General features: G+C 39.1%; 1 protein-coding gene across 2 annotated transcripts in view; it reads left to right on the plus strand.

The window, feature by feature from the left end:
• Positions 1 to 20,522, plus strand: part of LOC122559556 (rho GTPase-activating protein 8-like) — a 102,190-nt gene that overhangs the window by 52,902 nt on the left and 28,766 nt on the right. For both annotated transcript variants that reach the window (XM_043709222.1, XM_043709223.1), the window contains exons 6-9: positions 6,476 to 6,562; positions 10,893 to 10,991; positions 14,883 to 14,993; positions 18,037 to 18,110. In XM_043709222.1, the coding sequence (XP_043565157.1) occupies positions 6,476 to 6,562; positions 10,893 to 10,991; positions 14,883 to 14,993; positions 18,037 to 18,110 (371 nt within the window). The remainder of the gene's footprint in view (positions 1 to 6,475; positions 6,563 to 10,892; positions 10,992 to 14,882; positions 14,994 to 18,036; positions 18,111 to 20,522) is intronic.

The raw sequence follows: 20,522 nt of genomic DNA on the forward strand, positions 1-20,522 counted from the left end.
AGAGCTCCCTTTTTTGCACTCCATTCCTTAAGAAAGAAAGGCTAGCTTTTTGTAATTTATACAGAAGGACAGTCAAATCCCTCGGCTGTCTGACTTTCTGCAGTCGTCTTTCATGTAAATGATATTCATATTTCTCTGCTTCCTGCTGAATGCAAAACTTTACGTTTTCCCACATCTACCAAGTTTTTGCCGATTCATCTAACTTGTCTGGATCCCTCTGTACACTCTGAGTAATCCTTACTACTTGCCTTCCCATTGGTTTTTCTCCCATCTGCAAATTTCGCTATTGTTCATTTTCCTCAAATAAGTCATTGAAATATATTATCAATAATTGTAACTCTAGCACTGGTCCCTGTGGCACTCCACTACTTACAGCTTGGCATCCTGAAAATGCCCTTATCCCAGCTCTGTCTCCTGTTAGTTAGCCAGTTCTCCATACATCCTAATATACCTCCATCACTATGGGCTCCTATTAAGTAACCAAATATATGGCGCTTTTCAAATCCAAACATATTCCATCCATTACTTTTCCTTAATCTATCCTGCCCATCACTTCCTCAAACAATTGTAATAAATTTCCCTTTCATGAAGCCATGCTAAATATAATTTCTAGATTAGATTAGATTACTTACATTGTGGAAACAGGCCCTTCATCCCAACAAGTCCACACCGACCCTCCGAAGAGCAACCTACCCAGACCCATTCCCCTACACCTAACACTATGGGCAATTTAGCATGGCCAATTCACCTAACCTGCACATCTTTGGACTGTGGGAGGAAACCGGAGCACCCGGAGGAAACCCACGCAGACACTGGGAGGACGTGCAAACTCCACACAGACAGTCGCCCGAGACTGGAATCAAAACCAGGTCTCTGGCACTGTGAAGCAGTAGTGCTAACCACTATGCCACTCCATGTTCAGCTTTTTATCCTTTATTATAGAGGCTTAATGTTTTCCCAGTTGCAGCCATTTAACTAACTGTTTTTGTCTCCTTCCCTTTATAAATAAATGTGTCACTCTGGCAGTCTTCCAATCCTCTGGGACTTTTCCAGAATCTAAGGACTCTTAGAAGATTACTACCAGTCCATCCACTATCACTGTAGCTGCTTCTTTAAAATCCAACAATACAGCTCATCAGATCCAGGGTATGTTCATGTATCCTGGTGGCTAGTTTTCTGCCTATTTGTCCAATGTAGTGTTTGTTACAGTTCTTGCAAGGTATTTTGTAAATAGGTGCTGGGAAACTAAACAGGCTAATGACTTATCATACATGAACATAAACTCGCCATAAAAAGATATGAGTTACTCTCACTAGATACAGATGAGGAAGGGCACCATTTTGTCTTGGACAACACATTGTCCTAGGGACAAGTCAAACAGAGACACGTATGAGAATTCCTAGAAGTACAGCATTCTAGCCGGAACTCTGTCAACAAACACATTTGACTTGGACCCCATTTACCACCCTCTGAGAAAAAGAACATGAAATGACATCACATCAAAGACATCACCACAGGAAATGACACCACAAACCCAAGGAAACCTAAACACATAAATAGAAAGCGGGTCACTAGCACCAGTGTTTCACCAGAGGCTCACTGATGTTACCTAGTATGGTGACAAAATGTCTAAAAATGAGCCATCCAGCTCAGCGAGCAAACTTACATCCAGAACCTCTTTCTCTAGTAGCAGTTAGTTCGTTTTTTTCTTCTCTTCCTTTTGCCCCTTGATTATTTATTAATTTTGATATGCTATTCATATATTCTGTTGTGAAACTGAAGCAAAACATTTAATCAATTCCTTTACCATTTTCTATTTATTTTCATCTTTATTTCCCCAGCAGTCTGTATTAAGTTTGGCCCCTCTCTTCTGTTTTTATATATTTAAAGAAGCTCTTGCTGTCCAGCTTGATATTACTTGCAAGTGTACTGTCATAATTTAGATAGTGATAACGACCTTGGCTCTGGGCCTGGATTCAAGTTCCATCTGTTCAAAAGATTTGTAGTGACATGTCCGAACAGGTTAATGTAAAAAACATTTACCTTCAAAGTTTATCTTCACCCTCTGCAACCAAAAAAATTGCTTTTTAAATGCAATCGCTGTGGTTTTATAAATGAACACAGCGGCAGATTTGTACATGGCCTACTCCTGTTCCTGTTTGTTATTTGGCATCTCGAGTCCATTTAGTCTTTCAGTTACATAAATCCATGTCTTCTCTTTTGCCAAATATTCCTTGGAACCTCTGGTTAGAAACGTGTACCAATCTAATTTAGAATAACACAAGTATTGAATTCATTTTATTCTAGAATATAATTGCAAATTGTATTTTAATGTGCAATGAAAAAGGTTTAATGAACTGTCTTGTTGTACAGGGTCCTTTGGGGAAGAGTGATCATAATATGATAAAATTCTTTGTTAGGCTCGAGTGAAGTACTCCTATCTGAACTAGAATCTTGAGTCAAAATAGAAGCAACTATGAGGCTATGTGATGTAAATTGGGGAACCTTACTAAAAGGATTGATAGTGGAAAGGCAATGGTTCATATTTAAAGAACATGTGTGTGAATTACAACAATTATTCATTCCTTTCTGCAAAAGTAAGAGAAGAAGGTAATGCACAGTGACTTGTGGGTGCTGCAAGGATCAGAGCTTGGGCACCAACTATTTATGATCTATATCAATGGCCTGGATGAGACAACCAAGTGGAACATTTCCAAGTTTGCCAATGATGCAAAACTGGGCAAAATTTAGATTCTGAGGAGGATTCAAGGAGGCTTCAGGGTGATGTAGACAAGTTGAGTGTGTGGGCAAACACAATGCAGAACAATGTGAATAAATGTGAAATTGGTGTGAAAGACAGAAAGAAGGAGTATTAGTTGCTTAGTGGTATATTGGAATGTGTGGATGTACAAAGGATTCTGAGTCTCTCTCTTTGTCCACCAGTAGACAGGCAGGTGCTACAAGTGATTCAGAAGGCAAATGGTAAATTAGTACTGATAGCAAGGGAATTTGAGTTCAGAAGTAGGGATGTTTTATTGCAGTTGTATGGGACCTTGAGATCACACAGAGGGAGTGGGGTGGGGTGCGGATACTGTATACAGTTTTGGTCTCCCTACCCAAGAGGTTCACCATGCTGATACTGGGGATCGTAGGGCTGTTGAATGAGGAGAGATTAGTTTGAATAGGTCTGTTTTCATTTGAGTTTAGAAGGATGAATGGGGATCTGATTGAAATATCTAAAGTTCTAACAGGGCTCGACAGGATGTTTTCCTCGTTGGCGAGTCTAGAACTTGGGGACACCATCTCAGGGTGTGCGGAAAATTGTTTTGGACTGAGATGAGGAAACATTTCTTCACTCAAAGGGTAGTCAACCTGTGGATTTTTCTATTGCAGAAGGCTGGAGGCCTAGCCACTGAATATATTCAAGGAAGAGATTGACCCATTTTGAGAATTTTGTAGACTTTTTATTTAATTTAAATGTAGTTTATTACCTCCTTTAGTGATCCATGTGTGTTTTGTTTGACATCTAGAACTCCAGTCCTTAGGATATGAACTCAACTCTTTCTCACAAATTCACTCTTGACCTTCCTGACCTTCTGTCTCTTTTTCCAATTCACATAATTGCCCACTTTAATGTGGACTGTCTCTGACATATTGCATTGATGTCAGCCTTGCATATATCAGGAAGAACAGCTGATGTTTTATGTTTCTTTCTTTGAAGCCCTACTATGAACTTGATTTATATGTTGTAAGAGCTATTTGATAACCTTTTCATGAAAGGTTTCGCTGTTAATTTAATCTGACTCGTGATTGATTTCTACCTCTAATAGCAAGGTCTCCCAAACAGTAAGGACATCGGTTGCAATGTAGTTAATGTTTTGTAGGTGTTGACTGAGCGATATATTTTAGGTGAAACTCTGTGGAACTCCCCTTTCTCTTCCTTGAATAGAACTTCAGGATTTTCATGTTGACCTGGAATAATAAGACAGGATCTTGGTTTAAGATTTCATTTGCAAGGCAGTATCTCCTACTTTGGTACTCTCCATCAGTCTTGCAGTATCTGCCTAAGTTATATCTCAACTCTGGAATTGTATATACGGCAAAAACGTTATGACTTGGACAAGAGTTCCACCAAGGCTATAATCACTGGGTACAGTTGTCATGTGTCTGTCCAAACTATCAACCAAGGGTTCCCTTTCAGTTGCAAAATCTGTTAAGGATTATTCTGTTTCTCTATTTTTTCAGGTGCTTCAGTTTGACATCCAGTCAATGTGACTTGTACAAAACAGTAACATTGAGAAGAAAGATATGTCAGTTGGCAATTTCTCTTCTACTTATTGAATAAGTGTGTCCTTGTGTCCCGAGTGCTTCGAATTATTTTGAGCAAAAGTACAGCTTGTGCTACATCATTTTGTTTTGTCATTGGGAATGTACCAAGAATATTGCTGGTGTGCATTTTCTAACTTATATTAGGAAATTTCATTTTCTGCCAAAAGTTGACATTTAAAAAATGTAAAGTGGCATAAAATGATTTTGGAGGCAGAGAGTTTGAAGTAATGAGTCAGAGGAAGCTGCAATAAGTTTCTGCTCTGAAAAAAGGCTTTGAAAATTTTCTAATGTGCTCTCTAATTGACTTTTTGTTGTGTACTTTATATTGATCTTTCGTTTCTGTGACACTCTGATTATATTCAGCTCAAAATTAGTAACATCATCGAAGATGTTTGTAACCATGATGGACCTGAAGATAAATCCATGACTTTATTGCTATTTCATAAATCAGAAGTCCACTAAGATATTTTCTTATCTCCCCAAGCCTTTTATATCAATAACCGCCTGGAAACATGAAACAGTTGACAGCTTACCATCCTCAGCTAAAAAACGATGAACAGTGAATGTCATAATATCCTTTTTACCTATTGGGAATTGTCGAAGATAATGCTTGGGTCTTTAATAGATAACTGAATACACAGTAAATATATCCATAGAAACAAAGGAATGAAGAACTTTGTATGGACAATTCTTGACTACACTGTTTAGTTTAACCTATGATAACAAGGAGAGTGCAGTCACATTATGTTGATGACAAACTCCACATATACTCAATGGTTAAATTGTACTGAACTCCCCAATAGTTAAATTGGTAAAGGCATTTGTTAGTTTGGGGCTAACACCTCCCCCCCAACCAGAGTCTTCGACACACACGGCACAGAAACAAGCCCTTCAGTCCATTTCATCCATGCCAACCAAGTTTCCTAAACTGAACTGGTGCCATTTGCCTGTGTTTGGCCCATATTCCTCTAAATTTTTCCTATCCATGTACATGTCCAAAGGTCTTTTTAAATGTTGTAATTGTACCCCCCTCTACCACTTCCTCTAGCAGCTCATTCCATATATGCACCACCCTCAGGTCCCTTTTAAATCTTACCCCTCTCACCTTCAACCTGTGCCCTCTAGTTTTGGACCCCCCCCCCTTTCCTGGGGCAAACATCTTGGTTATTCAACTTGTCTATGTCCCTTGTGATTTTATGAACCTCTATCAGGTCACCACTCAGCCTCCTATGCTTCAGTGAAAAATGTCCCAGCCCCTCCTTGTAACTCAAACCTTCCAGTCTCAGTGACATCCTGGTAAATTGTTTTGGCACCCTTTCCGTTTAATAACATTCTTCCTGTAGCAGGGTGTCCAGAATTGTACACAGTACTCCAGATGCAGCTTTACCAATGCCTTGTTAAGCTGTAACATGACATCCCAACTCCAGTACTCTATGCTCTGACTGATGAAAGCAACCATGCCAACCGCCGTCTTCACCACCCTGTCTACCTGTGATACCACTTTTAAGGAATAATCCCTAGGTCTATTTGACCAGTGACCCTGGGGCCTTACCAGTAACTGTGTAAGTCCTGCCCTGGTTTGTCTTACCAAAGTGCAGCACTTCGCATTTATCAATCCATTGATAAGTTGGGTTAAGTTACCAAAGATTGGCCATGATGCCTGGGATTAATTCTCCTGATTATTGCCTGGTGACATAAAATGTGCTGAGGTCATAGATTGGTTCGCCAACTGGTGTGGTTTTCTGCAGACGTTTCGTCGCCTCTCTAGATGACATTGTCAGTGCGTGTTCGATTTTGGAGTTGGTGGTCTATCCTGCCTGGTATTTATGTGTCTCTGCTTTTTGGTACTTCCGATTCTGTATCTGAGTGGTTTGGAGATGGGGTCCAGTTCCATGTGTTTATTGATTGAGTTCTGGTTGGGGTGCCAGGTTTCAAGGAATTCTCTTGTTTGTCTCTGTTTTGTCTGTACCATGATGGTTACATTGTCCCAGTTGAATTCTAAATTCAAAAAAACCTCTAAATCAAATGTGCTGTTAAAATTTCACTTCTCTCCAAACCAGTACTAATGAAATGATTTGATGCTACAGTAAGATAACTTGTATTTTTCTGCTGCATTGATTCAAAGATGGCTTTTCCTTTTCTCTAGATACAAGAAAAATCTCAAAGCCCTTTACGTTGTACACCCAACAAATTTTATCCGAATCCTTTGGAATATTTTCAAGCCACTTATAAGGTATGTTTAGCAAACATGCTGGGCTGCCCTATCGCTGGGTCAAACCCCCTAAGAGCTTCTATTCTACAATCTGTAACAATCTGAGATTCTACAGAACGAAGGATGGAATCATGGGAAGTTTAAGGTTAGGAGGTCTCTGAGATTGCTGACAAAGGTGATGTGGCAAAATGCTTTGTCCAGGTTTCTTGTTGCAATGGAACTGTGGATTTTTCTGACTGCTGTACACTTGTCTCAGCCACTTTTATGATGGTATTGGGCAGTGATTCTGACAGAATGAGGAGGTAATATCGCTGATTTGGATCCGACTTTTAAAATGAGTTTGAATCAATATAGCAGTATTCTGGTAGCAGGGGAAACATCACAGTTCACAAATGCCTGTGCTTTTATTGAAGGTTTCAAAGAAACTAAGTCAGCTGACTGCACCTTTTTTGTGACACAGCGCTCTCGCTCTCACTATCTCTCACTATCTCGCGCTCTCTCTCTCTCTCTCGCTCTCTCTCTTCACTCCCAGTTCTGTAAATTCTTCAAGCTTTTTATCTTTTTTTTTCTTCTTCTCCCCATCCTATTTCTGCTCTTTTTAATTAAAAATACTCTGCACCCCAACGCCCCATTCCTGATTTTGAAAGTTCTTGAGTCCCCTTTGCCAACCCCAACCCCCATCTTAATTTTCATAATTTTCCTGTTGGTGATTCTGCAGCCCTTTTTCTTGTCAAATTCCTGTAAACTTGAGACAGGTGTTTGGCTGCTGTTTATTGGCTTTACACCGAGTCCAAACAGACCCAAAGGTGGATGTGAATTTGTAACAGTTTGGTGTCAAGAAAACGGATGACTGTCAGAAACCAAGCTGCAGTCAGTTGATGAGTGGCTTCTTATGTTGGCTAGTGCTACGTGGCTGGCAATTTATATCTTTTTGGTGACTGACTGACTGACTGATTCCTGCTGATGTGCTGTTGTGTTGGTAGCTGCTTGTCATTTGGCTTTCTTCGATCATAAGAAATAAAACCACTGACTTATCAAACCTGTCCTACCATCCAGTAAGACCTTGGCTGATCTGAATGTGGTTTTCACTCCACTTTCATGCCTTGTCACTATCCCCTCCACCCCTCTACCTCCCTTAAGCCCAGAACCCTTGTCATCCTTGTCAATCAAAATCCAGTCTTAAATATATTCAGAATCCAGCCTTCACTGGGTCCTCAGAAGAAATTCCTTCTCATCTCGGCCTTGACTAGGTGATCCCTTGCTTTTAAACTATGCCCCCTACTTCCTTACCAAGCTCCTTCAGAATCTGATATGTTTTGTGAGGATGTCTCTCATTCAGATTTAATGAGGATAGACAGATGATAGACTGTGTTCAATCTTTTCTCCCTACCCAACCCCTTAGTCTTAAGAATCATCCCAATGACCTTCTTCTCTGAACTGCTTCAAATGCAGTACGGAGTCTAAACTGTACATAGTACTCCAGTTGTAGTCTCACCAATGACCTGTGCAGTTGTAGCAAAACCTCCTTACTTTTTGTACTTGGACTCCATTATGTAGTAACGGTGATCACTCTATTTGCCTTCTCAATCATTTTTTTTTTGTTCTTCACCCTGCGTCACAATGTGTCAAATCTGTGAAATGTTTTGCCTGTTCCCAATTAATGTTTTCATCTCCCTTTTGTGGAGTCTCTGAATCCTCCTTGTACCTTGCTTTCCTGTCTATCATCTGAAGATTTGCTTCAATACTGTCAGTCCCTTCATCCATCTCATTATAGAAATGACAATTGGTTGAGGGTCCAGCACTGATCTCTATGGTACTCCACTTATTATGGTTTTCCACCTTAAAAATAATGAATTCATTCTGTTTCCTTTTAGTTAAATAAGCCTCCTACTAAGCCAGTATACCTCCTCTTAAAGCCCTGAGTTCATATCTTGGACAATAATCTTATGTAGATTGTGTCAAATGTTCTTTGAAAATCCAAAAACACTGAATCTACTAATTTCCATGTATCTTCTCCGAACTCTAATAGATTATCAAATACAATTACCCTTTCACATAAACGATCAGAATAAATATTGTATTATGATTTATAAGTGGACTTTTACTACCTCCTTAATTAATGACTGGTATTTTTCCAATGGCAAATGCTAAACTGGCCTATTGTCTCCCCTCTTTCTTGAAAAGAGGTGTTATATATGTGTGGACTTGCAACCTGCTGGGACCTTTCCCGAGCTTTGCGAATTTTGGACGATTACAATCAGTGCAATCTCTATCCCTGCAGGCACTTAGTTTGCAACCCAGTGTCTTAAAGCATTAGCTCCAGCAGATGTGATAGCCCTTAGTCCCATTAGGTTTCCTAATACCTGACCCCTCTAATTCTCTCTCTCATTTTGCCTTTTCGTTTTCCATTATTTTTGGAATGCTTTCTATGCCTTCTATTGTAAAGAAATATTCAAAATACTTGTTCAAAATCTGTAATTTCCTTCCTAATTTCTCCCATCTCACTCTCTAAAGGACCAGCCCCTCACTTTAACTACTTTCTATATATTTGCAGAAGCTTTTAAGTTTTTAATCCATCTTGCTAATTTTCTCTCCTCCAGTTTCTTTTTTAAGTCATCCCTTTTCTGATTTCTAAAATATTTCCAATCTTCTGAACTACTCCTGATCTTTGCATTGTGTACATTTTCTTTTAATTTGATATTATCATTGGATAGGCATATGGAGGATAGTGGGCTAGTGTAGGTTAGGTGGGCTTGGATCGGCGCAACATCGAGGGCCGAAGGGCCTGTACTGCGCTGTATTCTTCTATGTTCTATGTTCTATCCTTAACTTTCTTGGTTGGCTTTGGGTTGTGAACCCATCTCAGAATCATTCTTTCTCAATGAAGTGTATCTGCTCTGAGGGTTTGATATGTCTCCTTATAGATCTGCCTTTGCTTCTTAACTATCTTGTATATTAATGTATTTTCCCAGTCTACTTTGTTATATATTCATACCCATATAATTGTGTTCATTTGAGATTAAGACTCTGGTTTCAGAACAAAATTCCTCACCCTCCAGCTGTAAGTGAAATTTTATCATATTCTGATTGGTTTTGTCAAAATATCCTATTACTATGAGATCATTAATTGATTTTGTCACACCACCCCATATTACTAGGTGGATGGTAACCTATCCCTGATTGGTTCTGCAGTATATTGTTCTAAGAATCTGTCCTGAATACAGTCTTATGAACTTGTCCTTCATCTATCTTTGCCAATTTGATTTATCGAATCTCTGTGAAGATTAAAGTTGCACGTTATTGTAGTAGCTTTCTTATAAACTACAATTATTTCTTGGTTTATATTTGCAATGTAGCTATAATCAGTCTATAAATTACTGACACTTTCTTTCCTTTGCTGTTTCTAATCCAGATTATTTCTCAATACTGCAATGATCTGAGTCTATATTAGCAGAGCTTTCTTGCCTCCTTTTCCATTCTTCCTGTCCTTCCAAATATCAGATTCCCTTAAACTGTCAGGCCCCAGCCATGGCCACTGTATAATGTATGTATTTCTACTGGTGCCCAAAGTGGTTCAGATGCAGCCATTTCATGCTGCAGCTCTCTTTGCTGAGTACTCGTGCCTGTGTCCAATGGATCAAAAGCCTCTCCCTCCACATTAATCTTTTGAGTTCAGCCCTCTAGACTTCTACACTTGATACCAATTTGCTCTAGATCAGGTGAATGCTATCCCTTCTGTTCTCCAACCCTAAGTAGATGTGTCTAATGCATGTGCATTCTTGGCTGCAGAGAACAATATCTCTTCTGATTTAATATGTTATCCTCTCCTACAACTATATTCATTTTACTCCCTTTGCACCGTGGTGCTGGAACTGACTGGTTGTGTTAAATGCTGGGTGGCTTCTGGTTGTAGATTGACAATTTCTACCTACTACTAACCTGATCAATTCTCAGCCAGCAAGGGAGTATCTTTTTTTGTGTTTATTGTACATAGTGAAATCCTAACTGTATAACATACAACTTCTGCAACTGTAAATCCAGTCTGTTCAATTGCTGCAAATAAAAGAAATTAAGTGTAAACAAAAAGTATATATTTCAGTATATGACAGACCTTCAAACGCAAGCAGCAAAGAAACCTCCTTTTGATGTACAGTGCTTCCACCTCCAAAATTAGCAATTCACAACTAATTTTTGCTAAAATAAAATCATCTCCATATCCTAAAGCATTTTTCTTAAGCTGTTCTATAGCAAGTTCAAATATTGGTTCGCAATAATAGATTTAAAAATAATGTGTAATCTCATAGAAATGGCTCTTTTTAGTGTTCTAATTCATTGTTTAATTTTCTTTCAGTCATAAATTTGGAAAGAAGGTAATATATGTAAATTACTTAAGTGAACTGAGAGAACATCTGAACTGCGATCAGCTCATCATTCCTTCTGAAGTAATTAGGTATGTATTGAGGTAATGTCCAAGGGCACTGATTCCATTTTTATATAAAGTGGTGTGGATGTCTTTTCTAATGGTACATCTCTCATTGCTGCAAGGCATGAACTGTGGGAAGGTTTAATCTCATAGGCTTCCCTTTCCTCTCTCTTGCTGTTGTCACCTGTTCCCTGAAATTGAAATGTTCTGTTGCTGGAGGCATTTTATCAGGCCCAGCTGAGAGAAGATGGAATGCCTACTCAAGGCAGCTGAGTTCTAATGGTGAATGGGACTCCCAGCCTGTTTTACCAGTTGACCGACTGGCTTAAGGGTGTACAATCTCGTACACAGTCAAATGGTTGGACATAAATAAGGAAGAAATGAACAATAAAGTTTGAGATATTTTTCATTTTTACAGTTCTCCAAAAGTAAATTAACTCTTCCAAATTTTTATTTAATTACTATAACTTATCATTTCTCAGTTTTGTACTCCCCTTCAAGTATTCTATACTAACTTCAAGTCATCTTGAAGATCCCCAGCAGGGCCTTAAAACTGAAAATATAGGATCAGTTATTCATTGTATAACTGGCTAGATCTTATAAAGCATTGCAGATGCTGGCAATCAAAAACCCAGCTGGTCAGAACAGTTCTGAAGAAGGGTCACGGGACCCGAAACGTTAAATCTGCTTTCTGTCCACAGATGCTGCCTTACCTGCTGAGTTTTTCCAGCAGTTTCTGATTTTGGCCAGATCAGTTTGAAAGCAGACTGTATCATGGTTGGTCATTGTGCTACTGATGGACTGAGGTCCATGCCACATGTTAACTCTGTCACAATATCTCTGGGTCAGTGAACCTAAGTGAGCAAGTATTAAAGAAGCTAAGGCATTATGAATCACAGCACATGTCATATCATTGCTTCAATTCAATTTCCCTCTCCTCCAATTTCTATACTTTTCTCATTTAGAAATATTACAGTAAATCTGCTGAAATGGTAACACATTTCTATGCTTTAATAAAAAATCTTTTGAAAAAATTTTGAGTTTTTGAAAAAAACACAATCCTTGGCTTTATAGGTAGAACAATATAATACAAAAGTAAGAAAACGTGTATGCTAAGTCTTTGTACAGGCCTTGACTGGAAAGTTGCTCATAAATTTGGATAACCAAATTTTCAGAAAGCTGTTAAGGCACTTGAATGGGACAATGAAAGTTTACTATGTTAGTAGGGGTAAGGTTAGGTGAGGGACGTCAATTAAATTGAAAGGTGGTGGAAGCTGGTATTGTTCTCTTTAAAGCAGAGAAGGTTAAGAGGAGACTTGGTAGAGATATTTAGAAGTCATGAGTGGCTTTAACAGAATATATAGGGAGAGAGTTTTTCCACTGTCACTAACAGAAAATAGGAATGCCCTGCCATTCCGTATGATCATGGCTGATCATCCAACTCAGTACTCTGGTCAGTCCCTTTATCCCTAAGAGCTATCTATAATTTGTTCTTGCAAACATTCAGTGTTTTAGCCTCAACCACTTTCTGTGGCAGAGAATTCCACAGGCTCATCACTCTTTGAATGAAGAAATTTCTCTTCATCTAAAGTATAAATGGTCTACTCTGTAACCTTAGACTGACCCCTGGTTCTGGACTCCATGGTCATCAGGAACATCTTTCTTGCATCTACTTTGTCTAGTTCTGTTAGAATTTTATTGGTTTCTATGAGGTCCCCCCGTCTTCTCCTAGACTCTAGTGAAAATAACCAATCCAGTTTATTTTCATATGTCAGTCCTGCCATCCCAGGAATCTGTCTGGTAAACATTTTGTTGTATTCCCACCATTGCCAGAACATTCTCCTTCAGATAAGGTGACCAAAGCTGCATACAACAAATATGGTCTCATCAAGGCCCTGTATAATTATAGCAAGCCTCCCATGTTCCTGTATGCAAATCCTCTCATTATGAAGGCCAATATACTGTCTGCATTCTTCAATGACTGCTGCCACTGCATGCTTGCTTGCAGCGACTTGTATACTAGGACAATCTGCTCTTGTTGCACCTCCCCTTCCCAATCTGTTGACCTTCAGATAATAATCTGCCATCCTGTTTTAACTACTGAAGTGGATAACCTCACATTTATCCACATTTTACTTCATCAGCCATGCATTTGTCCACTCAGGTAACCAGAGAATGAAGATTTAAGCAAAGTAATGGGGAATTTTTTTGTGACATGATATGAATGCACTGTGTTCAACAATAGTGGAAAGATGCAAGTGACTATCAAAATGAAATATTCTTGTAAAGGAAATAAAATTGTGAAGCCTGTGAAGAAAGACAAATGGAGTAAAATAAACTGGCATACTCTTTCAAAGAGCTGGCACAATCACAATAATGGGAATGAACTGTGTTGTATGCTTCTGTGATAGACTGCTAAGCTATTGTAAAGCCATTCTATACAATCATTTGGAACTTTGTTTCTAAAGATCTGTGTCCTACATATTCTACCTTGAAGCTAGCAAGACTAAATGCAACATAGCAACTACTGAGTGGCATTTGAACGAATAACTATAAACATTTCATAGAATGTGGGAGCACTTTTAATAAAGTGATAAATTCTGTTGTGATATGACATGAGCCAATAAAATCTATCTACTGGACTTGCATCAGATTTATTGTTACATTTACTGTACCTTTTAGGAAGAGAAGGAAAAGGCAATAATTTGTAGTATACACAAAAACACGACACTTGTGAATGATACTAGATTTGGAATGATGAAAGCTTGATCATTAGTCTGAACCATTGAACCAAGCAGCCATAAATCACAGCACATGAAGAAAATCTGTTCCCAATTTACATTGAGACAGCTGTTGAAATATTTGTTTTTGTAGAAAATTGGAGTGTTTTCAAGATGACCATAGGAGCTATCTGGTGTATAATTGAAGTTCTGCTAGTTGATCTGGGTATAATATTGCACTTTTGTTTATTCTTTGCAGAAGGTTAAGTTGATTGTATTTGTATTAGTTGAATTGTTTGTTTTTAACAATTTGGAAACCAGGCAAGATTCAAATTTTTGAATGTGGAAGTGTAAAATGTGATAAAATCATCCTGCTGGCTTTAGCTTCTAGGTGCATTTCTGCAGTTCACCTAGGACTGTGAGGAGGCATAAGATGTGTGGAGTTGTTTTGCCAGCTCACTGACCTCTTTACACCCATTTAGGTGATATTCTGTTTGGGCCAAAGAATTTTTCCAATTCTGCCTTTGTCTCCCTCTATCCTTTGCTCGTCTGTCTCTTGTCTTCCTTCCTTCTCTCTCTTTTCACTTTAACTATTTTTCTTCTATGTCATTTTTTTTGCATCACTGCTACTCACTGCAAACCCAAGTTAACACTAAAGTAAATCAGACTCTGTAGTCTACACTTAAGGACTTTAGATACAAGAATTTGAAAATGAATTTGAATGTATAAAAGACATTGGACAGAATTGATTTAAGAGTATTGGACGTTGTTCTGGGCAATACAAATTCATGGAAGTGGTAATGTGATAGAGCAATTGTAGTTACAAGCAAAGCTATAAAAGATTTGAACCTTTTCACTGGAGCTGGGCATGTAAAGGAAAATCTAATCAAAGCTTTGAAGCTTTATGAAATGTTTTGAGTGGAAACCTGGTGAACAGTTGTTAGCCAGGCACAGCAAGTTGCACCTGAATTTGCTGATTTTTAAATTTGGAGCAATTTTCAGAAATCAATTTAAGTCTCCAGGTGTACAGTGGAGTTGGCTCCTTGACGTTATGGAGATGGAGTTCCTGTTGTTGAAATCACGGAATGGCACTGAGTGAAATTCACTGTACATCTTCCTCTCAGCAAGTGTAACAACAGGAATTTGAAGGAAGGATTGTGGTGGAGGAATAATTATTCCTGACTGTATCTTCCAACAGGTATGATGAAAACCTAAGAGCATCTCAAAAGGGAGCACCACCTAGACCAGCAAAGACACCCCCACCTCGACCTCCACTTCCCCAGCAACAATTCGGAGTCAGTCTGCAGTAGTCAGTTTTTATTTGTTTCATTTCTGCTTTTACTGTGATTAACTTTACAATGTTTTAAGACCACCTTGTTTCGTGTATGAAAAAAAGTAGCACTTGTGTACATTGCCGAGTTGATTGCTGAAGTAGAAAACTGATGACCAATTCTCAAAAATATGATTGCAATGTATTAAATTAACAAAAATGATTGCTCTTCTACCCTTTCCCCTCTTTGAGATTCCAAGACCCCAATCTTTGTGATGATGAGAGTGTGTTCACCTGAAGAATCTCAGGATGGCAGAGTTTGTTGTGTGGATCTGCCTAGCTGGTTGGGACAAAGCCCATGATCAGGGGACTAGGAGCTAAAGTAGGAAAGTGTTTGTTTTGGTTCAGAAAGGCAGGGAAAAGCTGAAGGCTGTGGAGGTGCCCCTCAAGGGAACCTCCTTAGCCATGTAAACAACTAGCTCCCATCTGTTTCAATGAGTTTTCTAACCGGCAGGAAACATGTGCAATAATTGGTTCCAGGTCAGTGTCACAATTGCACTTGCCCAGTTAAAATATATGTTAAGTATCAACACCCTCATAGTGGAACTCTAGTTGCTTGTTATCCTTCACAGTAAAATGGTAGCAAGTGGGTATATGCCATGTTCCAGATCAGGTTACATATATTTCACATTTGAACTGTTTCTCCAACCCTCGCCCACCCATCTTGAGGACTTAGTATCGACTCCTAACTCTCTCGAGCTCTGATTCCATATTATATAGCTTTCTAGAGAAGAACATTTTTCATTTGCGTGTCTGGACATTGAATATATGATTTCATTTTTTAGAAATGCTATTTGATCCCATCCACATCTGAGAAACAGTAGCATTTAATGATCAAATGCAATGGGAACCCTGATGTGTCTCCTTGATAGTGTTGGGGCACATGAATAAATTGTGTAGTACCTTTTGTACTGTGGCTTCAGTACAGATTTGGGATTGACTTCTGTATGATTCTTGGCTATTTTATATTTTTGTTTCAATTTTTTTGTCATTGTTTCAATCAGCATAGTGTGCAAGATCATGCTTAAAGCTGACAAGAAAATTACTACAAATGTACATTAATGAATATACAAGAAATATTTGCATTGCTGTGTTCTGTAATCTAAACCATACTGTATAGATCCCTGCCTCCTCCTTTCCCACACACCTGTCAAAATGTTTATATGTTTACAAATCCAGAGGGCAGTCTAATGATTTGGAGGCATGCCTTCAGATCCTAGCACAGCAGATGGTGAAATTTGAAATCCCCTAATAAATCTGGAACTAAAAGCTAATTCACTGAAGTGCTTTATGGAAGGATATCTACAGTCCGTACCTCACCTGATCTTATATGACACAGCAATGTAGTTGACTGCTAACTGTCCTCTGAAATGACCTTATACCCCATTTGCTATAGAGGAATGAAACCAGGTTGACCATCTGGCATTAACATGGGCATCGGAAATGACAGTTGCAAAACTGTCAGCCCTGCAATGTACTCCTTGGTAATATCTGAGGTCTTATGTAAAAATTCGGAGAGCTGTCCTAGAGCCTGACATTGTCTCGCAGGCACCATTCCATGAATATGTGCCAGTCCCCTGTCAGGACAGACCCACCAGTGGTGGCAGCACACTGGGAGTCACTCACGGCAAAGTTGCTCTGGGAGTTCTCATCAGTGACTTCAGTCTGTATGAGGTCACATGGCATCACATCAAATATGGGCAAAGACCCCTTCTCCAAAGATATTTCCAGCCAATGAATGATTAAAACAAGTGAAATGGCCACATATTCACTGTGATAGTGATGTGTGTTGGTCCTAACACTTGCAAGTTTTTATCAAAGGTGTGCATCTCTTTCAATTACATCAAGTTCAGAGCCACTTTATCAAAGACCTTAAATCTTATCCTATTCATTTCTCTCCATTCCTGTGGTATATTTAGTGCAGTGTGACGAACATTTATAGAAAGAAAGTTTTCTCAAATTCCTAGGCTGTATTATGTCTGGATCTTTTACTTAAAGCTCTTTAGAATTTGGGCATCTGTTATTGGAGCAGTAGTTCAAATGGTGAAATATAAAATAAAAGTCCAAACCAATTTTGATATTACACTTTCGGAAATATTTAATTGCAGCCAGAGCTGCTTTACGAATGGCTTTTTTGCCTCTTCCTGCAACATTTACTTCCTGGTGTCCCTCAAGGGTCTGTCTTTGGCTGCTTTAAATCCTCCTCTGTAGACTGCCCTTGGTAACAGAATTTGAAAGGTTTTGTAAAGAACAAAGTGTTCTTGGCGTAACTTTTACCATCACATCTGTGGACTCCTATGCCTCTGGCTGACTGCTTGTTTGAAATCAAGTCTTTGATGAGCCAAATTTTCCTCCAATTAGGCGTTGTGAGAAGGCCAGAACAATTACCTTCAGACCCATTCTGTCACCACTGATTCCAGAGCCCACCCTGTTCACTGCCTTGAAGTGAAGCAGACTGTTTGATGTGAAGCTAACTTTAATTGTATCCATTGTCAAGACTGCTTTCTCCCGCCTCTATCGTATCACCTTGTCCATCTCATTAAATCTGCAACCATCCACAATCGTTTCACACCACTCCTCCAATTCTGATGCCTCATACATTCCTTCTTTCATTTGCCCCAAGATGTCTGCACTTCCAGCTATCACAGCCTTTCGCTCTGTATTTGCCCCTTAACATTTTCTTTACCACACGACCTAGAGTAGTTCAAGGCCACACTCTCATCAGCAATTGGGGATGGATAATCATTGGATTCAACAGTTCTCCTTGCAGACCTCCCTTTCCCTTTATGCTTTGGCTGAAACAGCTTCATGAACAAGTTTTTGTTCTCCTTCATTTGTCTCAAGGTCCACTCCACCTACTGAGAAATGCATCATTTACTATGATGCTACCTGAAACCAAATTCTTCTAAGTTGCAATTTCCACAACACATTTTTTTTTAAAGTTAAGATATTTTAAGAACAGTGATTTCCATGCAACTAACCTTTGACAGATGTGACCGTGTTACTTTTTTTAAAATGGTAGTCTCCGAGACAAAGGAAATGGAGATCTCATTCCTCTGGTAGTGAGACAGACTGTGCAGTTCCTGAAGCAGAAAGGTATGTTTCTTACCTTGTTTCTGTGTATTAACAATGATAAGAATGTTGCCTCCTATTGTGCTTATATTTGAAGCTTTACTTCCCTCTGAGAGTATGAATTTGAAAACATTTACTTTAATCTCTTTTTTATGTCAGACCAGCTGCTACCTCTTGTCAGTCATCCACCATTTTTGTCCTTAGTTTAGCAACTTCTTGCACTCCCTACCTGCGTGAATATTGTGCCTCTGTTCATTGCTTTACCTGCATCAGGATGGTTCATTTCATTTTCTCAAAGATGTCCTTGCGTGATACCATGGTGAGACTGCAGCTGGGGTAGTCTGTACAGTCTTGGTCCCTTTATCCAAGGAAAGATTTACTTGCCATAGAGGGAGTTCAGCAGAGAGGATCACTGGAGTATTTCCTGGGATTGCTTTAGCAGGAGTGGTTGAGCAGACAGAGACTGTGTTTCCTGGACTTCTGAAGAATGGGGGGCTGACCTCCTAGAAATGAACGAAATTGTTAGTGTGGCAGGATGGAATTACAGCAGCCAGTGTTGGACAAACACAACAGATCTGGCAGCATCTGTGCAAAGTGAAACCGCTTAGAGTCTAATACAACTTCTTTGAACCACAGGGTAGATTTAGATGGTGTGTTTTCTGGTGGGCTCTCAAACCAGGGCCTGCAGCCTCCAAATGAGGAGCAGACCATTTGGGATCAAAATGAGGAATTTCTCGTTCCAAGGGTTTTTAAAGTTTAGAATTGGCTGCTCCAGAGGGCTGTGAATCTCAGTATAGTGTGTGTATAACACTGAGATCGTGGATTTCTCGGTATTAATGACACTAAAGGGTACAGAGATTACAAGGAACAATATAGGTGGGTGTTCAGCTGTGACCTAGAACAGTGAAGGTCAGATCGAGGAACTGAATGTGCTCCTCTGTTCCCACAATCTAAGGTGAATTTTATGTCAATATTTCTTGTTGGCTGCCTTTGATCATGTTTGTGATCTTCCTTTTCTCAGAAGTAGGAGAAAGCTTGTTTTCTGCTGTTCCCATTTTGCTGTTGCTGCCAGCGTTTCTAGCCTTTTTAGTTTTGAAACATTATTATGGTTATTGTTCCTCTGAACTTTGCTTCCATATCCTTTACAAACTTCAAAATTAAACATTCAATAAGCTTTTGGTTGCATAGTCTTTTGTTGAAACTAATGAACTTCTAACACCTCAAATTTGTGTAATTTTATTACCTTAGTTTTTCCTTCTTGCTAAGGGACATTTTAAAATCATTGTTTGACATCACCTAATCATTTATAAATGATTTGCCTCAAAGTTTGTGAAGTTAGAGAGTTTTAATCTTCCTTCATAGGTTGACAAGTTGACTAATTTTTACTTGAGCTAGGCAGCACGGTTAGTTTGGTAGGGACATTAAAATAGGTGTGCTGCACCTACCACCCATCTCATCTGCTACTGTGTTTCCAGGAATACTCTACTGTTAGCCTAGAGACCACCTGAATGCAGTGGGAATGCTGGGATCCTGTGCATGTAGAAGCTGGATTCGGTTTAGAAACAAAACTGAGTGCCATCTGTGGAGGAAATACAGATAACAATTTTCAAACTGTAAACTGTGTTGTTCCCTGGGTTAATGTCAAGGACAGTCTGTTTTTAATCTCAGTGCTTAGAATGGGCTCAGAATTGTGTTACACATTATTGACATGGAGTTCTTGGCTACTTATTGCCAGTTGCTCAAGGTTAGTTAGATCTTGTTATTTCTGATCATTCTTCCCCATCACACACACACACACCCCATCTACTCTATGTATCTTTCAACACTCTATACCTCCAGGGCCAAAATGTCCGGCCATCATAGAGTCCTAGAGATGTACAGCACAGAAACAGAGCCTTCGGTCTGACTTGTCCATGCTGACCAAATATCCTAACCTAATCTAGTCCCATTTGCATCATCCTTTAATATTATTGCAAAGTGAGTTACTTAGAGAGATTAAAGGTATACAACTTGAGATCACATTTTGCTCTAACTTTCCCTCTCAATTCCCCATTTCACTGTTGGAAATCTATTGTTCACCTTCCCCATGACATTGTAACTGAGTGAGAAATGCTGCAGTAAATTGTGAATAAAAGCTGCTTCCTGATTTCTAAGAAAAGCACCATGAATAACAGCTGACAAGTACTGTGCTGATCTTACTATTGTTCAGGGCTAGAATCTCTCTCAAACTTGGGATTTAAAATACATTCCAACACTTTTTTTTTGTAATTGTCTGCCATGGTTGTCACTTAGGCTGTCTGATACTACTTCTGTACCGATCCTTCTCAATTTGAAGGAACATCAAATTTAACCAAAAGAACCCTTATTATGTTTGACACAGTGTGCAGCATTGCTACTATGTACAGTTGCTGTACATATTGGGAAGATATTGCAGAT

This window comes from Chiloscyllium plagiosum, chromosome 19 (genome assembly GCF_004010195.1).
Source record: "Chiloscyllium plagiosum isolate BGI_BamShark_2017 chromosome 19, ASM401019v2, whole genome shotgun sequence".
In the NCBI taxonomy this organism is placed as follows: Eukaryota; Metazoa; Chordata; class Chondrichthyes; order Orectolobiformes; family Hemiscylliidae; genus Chiloscyllium; species Chiloscyllium plagiosum.